The 7,842-nt window shown below is 42.0% G+C and overlaps 1 protein-coding gene across 1 annotated transcript in view; it reads left to right on the top strand.

Moving 5' to 3' along the window:
* Positions 1–7,842, top strand: part of DNAH5 (dynein, axonemal, heavy chain 5) — a 332,324-nt gene that overhangs the window by 98,369 nt on the left and 226,113 nt on the right. The window contains exons 16-17 of the mRNA XM_010858794.1: positions 2,520–2,691; positions 5,326–5,471. Coding sequence (XP_010857096.1) covers positions 2,520–2,691; positions 5,326–5,471 — 318 coding nt within the window. The remainder of the gene's footprint in view (positions 1–2,519; positions 2,692–5,325; positions 5,472–7,842) is intronic.

Genomic DNA, 7,842 nt, shown 5'->3' with positions numbered 1-7,842 from the left:
AATTGACTCATTGGAAAAGACTCTGATGCTGGGAGGGATTGGGGGCAAGAGGAGAAGGGGACGACAGAGGCTGAGATGGCTGGATGGCATCACTGACTCGATGGACGTGAGTGTGAGTGAACTCCGCGAGTTGGTGATGGACAGGGAGGCCTGGTGTGCTGTGATTCATGGGGTCGCAAAGAGTTGGACACGACTGAGCGACTGATCTGATCTATCTGATCTGAAAGGGTCTTCATTAAACTCTGAGTTGTTCCAATATTAACAGGTCTGCTAGAAGAGGACAAATATGCTAGTGAAATTAAAGATTGGCCTTTAAAGCAGGTGGAAGCTAAGTGTCAAGAAAGCTAAGGGGTATGGGGTTCAGGATGGGGGACACATGTACACTCATGGCTGATTCATGTCAATGTATGGCAAAAACCACTACAATATTGTAAAGTAATTAGCCTCCAGTTAAAATAAATAAAATAATTAAAAAAAAGAAAGCCAGGGGTAAGAAAAACTGCATGATGGAGGGACTGGTCACTAGTGACAAATACTGCCCAGAAGATGCTCAAATGAAGTCAGTGATGCTGCCATTATATTTGATAAAATGGAAACCATTGTTACAACTTTATAGTGGCTAGTATCATAGGACAAGTCCAATAAGGCCACATATTTGCATAATGTTTTACATTTAAATCATTTTCATATTCATTATTCCATTCGATTTTCCACAGGTAATTGGTAATTGGTACAGAGTACCATTATATTATTATTTTAGAGGTGACAGTACTGTGCCTTAGAGAACTTAAATGACTTAGCCAAGGTCTCATAGCTGGCAAGTGGCAAAGTTTATTTATTTATCTTTCAAATAATATTTTAGAATCACCACAGCTGTAAATGACAATTCCAAGTGAATTATCATCTGATGGGTAATTTTTACTGTGTCTTGAGTTTGAAAGAGTTAAAAGTTCCCACTCAACCTGAGTAGTTGGTAAAAGCAGATCAATTAGCATGTTTGGATACCATCTCAAGTGTTGCTGAGTTATTGTGCTGAATATTTAACAGTTTGTAGGCTTATACAGAAGCCTGAGAAGCTGAAGTAGCTGAGAGTTTGTCTTTACCTATTCCTTAGAAGGCAGTTCAGACTAGAAAGAGATGAATCATCATAGACTAATCGTTAGGAATACAGATTCTGAAGCCAGTCGGGATTTGAAGCACTATCTTTGGGCAAATTACTTTACCCTTCTAAGCTTCAGTTTTTCATTTTTAAAATGGATGAATAATACCTCCTGGGGTTAAAAGATTAAGGTGGGAAGTGGAAGGGCTACTGGAGGCTGATTTAAGACCTGCCTTGCAGGTAGAATAAGTGATGAACTCCAAAAGAAAGGTAAGCAGTAGATAAATGGTTCAGAAAATGTGTTAAGTAGCTGCTAATAGAATCATCAAATGTAGATTTTTCATGGAAATTGAAAAGATATTACAGAAATTGTGGAAAAGTATTAAATGAAGAAAGGATAATGTTGTCCACTGGGAAATGCTGAATTTAAAATTCACAAAGACTGTTGGGCTTTTTACTTCCTTCTTGCAGTTTTCTCAGAATCATTAATATTAATTGTGACTGTCAGAGAGAAGAGGTATTGTGTACAGTGTTTTCCAAACTTACCCATCCAGGGACCATTTGTCTTACAGAATCCCTTGTGGCTAGCATTTCAGCATAAGCATTTTGGGAAACATTGATGTAATCACAAAGTAATACTAACATGCATATTATAGATGAGCTTAACAATTGTATTTAAGAAGTGAATTAAGATTGTTTTCTTATAATTAATTATAATTAATATTAACATAACCATAAAAGGTAGGCTGGAAGTACTATTGTGTACATGCATGCTAAATCCCTTCGGTCATGTCCAGCTCATTGTGACCCCATGGACTGCAGCACACCAGGCTCCCCTGTCTTTCACTGTCTCCCAGAGTCTGCTCAAATTCACGTCCATTGAGTCAGTGATGCTGTCCAACCATCTCATCCTCTGCCACCTTCTTCTCCTTTTCCTAGCATTAATATTTCCCAGCATCAGGGTATTTTCCAATGAGTCTGCTCTTTGCATCAGGTGGCCAAAGGATTGGTGCTTGACTATTCAGGATTGATTTCCAGAAGGATTGATTCACTGGATCTCCTTGCAGTCCTAGCGACTCTCATGAGTGTTCTCTAGCACCACAATTTGAAAGCATCAATTTCTCTGCTCCCAGTCTTCTTTCTGGTTCAACTCTTACATCTGCATACAGGGCTGGATAGTAGGTGAAAAACTCTAACTTTTCACTTCTTTCCCTCTCCTCCTTAGGTGTTCTTTATTGGATGAGGAGTTTGTATCCATGGAGAAATTTCATCTCTGTTCTACTCTGGTTTTGTTTTGGCTGCTTTTTGGAGCCCTATAGCTGGACTCTAAATAAAAGTAATTGTTTTGGATAAAAATGAGCTCTTAATAGATATTCAAAGTGAGATATTATTTGATAACTTCACCCTTGTTTCACTGCAGATGATGCTGGCTGAATATCAGAGGGTGAAGTCAAAAATGCCTCCCATCATAGAGCAACTGATGGTCCCTCATTTGGCGAAAGTGGATGAAGCTCTCCAGCCTGGCCTGGCTGCACTGACCTGGACATCACTGAACATTGAGATGTACTTGAAAAATGCTTTTGCAAAGATAAGTAAGTCTGTTTAAATGATTATTATTTTTCAGTTCTAAGGACTGAGTTTTTGAGTTCTACTGTTTAATTTCTTATAGATATTATGATATACATAATAAAATGAGAAGTGTGTTCTTAAGTTGTTCCCTAAGGAATTTGGAGAAGACTCTTGAGAGTCCCTTGGACTGCAAGGAGATTCAACCAGTCCATTCTAAAGGAAATCAGTCCTGAATATTCATTGGAAGGACTGATGCTGAAGCTGAAACTCCAATACTTTGGCTACATGATACAAAGAACTGACTCATTTGAAAAGACCCTGATGCTGGGAAAGATTGAAGGCAGGAGGAGAAGGGATGAGATGAGGATGAGATGAGACAGAGATGAGACAGAGGATGAGATGGTTGAATGGCATCACTGACTCAATAGACATGAGTTTGAGTAAACTCCGGGAGTTGGCATAGACGTACTGCAGTACCCAGGGTCACAAAGATTCAGACGTGACTGAGCGACTGAACTGAACTGAAGGAATTTTACAAAATATATGAAATCATTAATTTCCTGGAAACCGTATGTGTGTGTGTTGTGCTTAGTTGCTCAGTTGTGTCCAACTCTTTGCAACCCCATGGACTGTAATCTGCTAGGCTCCTCTGTCTGTGGGGATTCTCCAGGCAAGAATACTGGGGTGGGTTGCTATGCCCTCCTTCAGGGGATCTTCCCAACCCAGGGATCGAACCCAGGTCTCCTGCATTGCAGACAGATTCTTTACCAGCTGAGCTACCAGGGAAGCCCCGGAAACCATATATATTTGCTATTTAGTTTTATCCCCAGAGATTAACTACATTTTAAAATTATGCTTATTGTTGGGCATTAGTCTTTAAAGGAACTTTAGAATCATTCAGCTCTTTGTACTAACAGGTTAGTGTATTTTGAGATGCTGATTTAAAAGATGTGATTTGGACAGAGCAGACTGCTGAACAGCAGGATATATGGGAAAAGTTTAAGCAAACAGTTTTGTTCCTAAAGAGGGATATACTACACTTTAAAATATACTTAAGGTGGTATATTCCGTAAATTACAATTTCCAGAATGTGTACAAGTATGTTGCAAAGAAGGAGCCTAGTCTCAGAGAATTCTGGGAAATCCACGTTAAACAAAGTCAGGCAGGTTTCTTTTCTGGAGGACTTTTCAGAGCCCTTGATGTGCCAGTATTTAGTAGGTCTCCAAAAGTGGGCTTCTATAAGTTGCATTTCCCAGAGTTCCTTGGCTGCCTTCTAGGAAAGCATGTTAACGCCTGATGGAGGCATTGTTTTAGAAAGACTAGAAACGGTCATTCTCCTCTTTCATGCGGTGTCCTCACCCCTTCACGGCTCAGTTCTCCATGTTTTTGATAGCCCAGAATATGTCCCATTCCCAAGAAGCCCACTTGGACTCTTCTACGGCAAGACTACTTCCTCTTGTGACCTCCTGTTATTTTACACTGAGACAAAAGGCTTTGCATTTCTGTTTCTTCTAAGGGTTCCATCTTTCCCCCAGACTGACTGCAGAGGGCTTAAAAAATTAGGCTCTTTCTTATGCTTTTGTATTACTTTGAGTTGGGTTTGTGCTAGATACCTATACGCATATGTATTCATAATTGCGATAGTCTTATACAGTCAATCCCTTTCCATTTACTTCCATAACCCCTTATCCACCCTTTGCTCCCATCACCTCTTTTCTGGATCACCCTTTTCTGAGCCTCCCTTCTACATACCCGTTCTGATAGCTCTTTATGTTCTCCCTCCCGTCTCCCTCCCTCCCTTCCTCTCTCTGTGGCTGATTCAGTAACACCTCGTCTATTTATAGCCCAGATTTTCAAGAGCTTGTCTTATTAGTAGGTTTCCATGGTACCTTCCAAATGCCTTAGAATGCAGAAGGGTCCAGCTGTTTACTAGGTGCAATATACTCAAGAATATTTGATAGGTACTGGGTTAGGTGGAGCAGAGAAGTGAGGGGCTTATGGTTGAACCCTCCTACCCTCTTTGCTTTGCTTCATAGCTTTGGGGACTAGGTTCAAAGACAACCTGTGAAGGGATCTTTGGGTATGAATGAGGCTCATTACAGTTTGAAGGTTGAATAATATAAAATGTGTGATCAGACAACCATAGCAGTATAGGAGTGGAGAAGGTCCTCTGAGATGGAGGGGTGCCCAGGGGTCAATGCCACCATAGGAGGAAGGGGCCACATGAATATGTGCAGATTCACAGCAAGCCTCCTGGGGGAGATGTGTTCAAGCTGAATCTGCAAGTTGAGTCAGAGTTAGGCAGGCTGAGAAAGCTGGGAAGCTGGTTAAAGAAAGAACAGTGTGAGAACCAAGTGTGAAATAGCTCTACACATGCATTCTAAGTCACTTCATGGAATCTTTGGGACTCCATGGACCAGGCTTCTCTGTTCATGGGATTCTCCAGGCAAGAATACTGGAGTGGGTTGCCATGCCCTTCTTCAGTGGATCTTCCCGACCTGGGGATTGAACCTGGGTTTCATGTCTCCTGCAAAAGCTCTGTGGAGCAATTTTCACCCTGAATTTACTACTGAAATATAATCACTTTTTTTTTTTTAAAAAGAAAAACAACAACAAAATGCTTAGTTTCTTTTATCCACTCTTATTTTTCTCCAAAGGGGACCTGGAGTTGCTGCTCGACAGGGTCAATGATTTGATCGAGTTCCGCATTGATGCCATCCTGGAAGAAATGAGCAGCACCCCTCTTTGTCAGCTCCCTGGGGAAGAGCCACTTACCTGCGAAGAGTTTCTCCAGATGACAAAGGTTATTACAAGATTGACGCTTTTATTTAAACTTTATTTTGTGATTCATTTTTCTATAAAGGGCATTTTGGGAAACATCAATTGCATTTTTTTTTTTCTCTTCCCATGACTGGTCTGTGATGGATGTTCTTTAAACGAGGAGCCTTCCGACAATAATTTGAAAATGAAGAGGAATGTACCCGAGGGGTCAGGTAGACATGAAGAACAAATCATCTCTTTTCAGATCAGTAAGAGAGAAATTGCCACGGAATACATTTCTCATTTTCCCACAGTTTTGAAGTGTTAGCCACTCGGTCGTGTCCTATTCTTTGTGACCCATGTACCGTAGTCAGCCAGGCTCCTCTGTCCATGGGATTCTCCAGGCAAGAATGTAGGAGTGGGTTGCCATTTCCTTCTCCAGGGGATCTTCCCAACTCAGGGATCGAACCCAAGTCGCCCACATTGCAGGAAGATTCTTTACTCTCTGAGACACCAAGGAAGCCCATAGAGCTATTTTGTTGAAGAGCTTCCAGTTCTAGTTCTAGCTTCTAGCTAGGGTTCATTAATAAAATAGTTGTTTGAAACAGCTTCTGCATAGAATTTCTTCTTTAGACATTTCTGTAGAGCAGCGTTTCCCAAACTGGTGTTCTGTGGTACATGGTTCTGGATCCATTGCTGGGGAACCTGGAAAAGACTAGGTCCGAGTTCAGTTGGCCTGGGGTCAAGACTGCTCTCCTTTCCCCTCCAGGTTCTGTTCACATTAATGTTTTAGAATAAAGACCTTCAGATGGTCTCCTGGGAAAGGGTCTAGTTAACTCTCTTTAATCCATTATTTCTCAAACATTTGCAAAGGGGACACTTTCTTCCCTGTGCCACAATTAGGATCCTGGGAACAGTGTTCCATGAAGTGCCCCTTTGGGAAAGTCACTTTAGCATCATTTACAACATTTCCAATGGGCATCCTGATTATAAAAACTCATCGGTGGTGACTTTAATATGGTATGTCAGGAGTCCAGAAGACCATCCCCACTGGAAGGACTCATGGAACTCAATCTAGTAGCAATAAAGGCTAAGACTTATTATAGTGATATAATAAGGATACACAGGCTTCTCAGATGGCTCAGTGGTAAACTATCTTCCCACAGTGCAGGAGACGCGGGTTCAGTCCCTGGCTTGGGAAGATCCCCTGGAGAAGAAAGTGGCAACCCACTCCAGTATTCTTGCCTGGGAAATTCCATGGACAGAGAAACCTGGTGGGCTACAGTCCATGGGGTCACAAAGAGTCAGATACGACTGAGCAACAGAGTGCACACACAGTAAGAATACAGTCGGACCATAAGGGAAAAGACAGGCAGAGTTTGGAGGAATGCACGCATGGGCTTCCTTATTCTTTCTCCCTCAGCCACAAAGAGCTCACTGTCTCTCCCTGCCCTCCCCGCTCCCACCCCACCATCACCCACTGACCCCCAGCAAAAGAAATGCAGTCAAGAGTGTGCAATATTTCTGCCCAGGAAAGCCCATTAAGAGACTTCATGCCCAAGGTATTGACTGGGTCTCATCACAGAGGTGGGCTTCCCTTGTGGTTCAGCTGGTAAAGAATCTGCCTGCAATGCAGGAGACCTGGGTTCAGTCTCTGGGTTGGGAAGATCCCCTGGAGAAAGGAATGGCTACCCACTCCAGTATAGTGGCCTGGAGAATTCCATGGACTGTATAGTCCATGGGGTTGCAAAGAGATGGACATGACTGAGCGACTTTCACTTTCCCTTTTCATCACACAGGTGCTCTCTGCCTAGCATGCACCAAAATTCCAGACACCCAGATGGAAAGCTGGTTGGCAAGATAAACCACACTGTTTGCCCAGAGAGTCTGAGCACAGAGAGGCACTCTCTGTAGCCTGCAGGAACCTTCCTAAAATCCAAGCTCCCAGACACCAGCCAGAGATCCACCTCATTGGCAGGAGAACAATCTCAGGCCTGCCATGTTAACCTTTTTCTGCATATATAGTCATCTTCAATTTATATTAAATTTGTATATAGTCAAAATTAAATGTTCACATTCTAGAAATTTCTCCATCATCCTTCTCTTATACTCACTGTCTGTGAGTAGACCCCAAATTGTACTCTTTTGCTCATTTGCTGTACTCCCACTCTGAGAAATTATTGGGCTCCATGGTTTTTAATATTACCCCACTGTACAATTGCACTCATCTCACACGCTAGTAATGTAATGCTCAAAATTCTCCAAGCCAGGCTTCAGCAATATGTGAACCGTGAACTTCCAGATGTTCAAGCTGGTTTTAGAAAAGGCAGAGGAACCAGAGATCTAATTGCCAACATCTACTGGATCATTGAAAAAGCAAGAGAGTTCCAGAAAAACATCTATTTCTGCTTTAT

The sequence above is a fragment of the Bison bison genome, unplaced genomic scaffold (genome assembly GCF_000754665.1).
Source record: "Bison bison bison isolate TAMUID 2011002044 unplaced genomic scaffold, Bison_UMD1.0 scf7180017864440, whole genome shotgun sequence".
Classification (NCBI taxonomy): Eukaryota; Metazoa; Chordata; class Mammalia; order Artiodactyla; family Bovidae; genus Bison; species Bison bison.
Note: the sequence above shows the minus strand (reverse complement) of the source record. Positions and strands in the feature narration are given on the sequence as shown.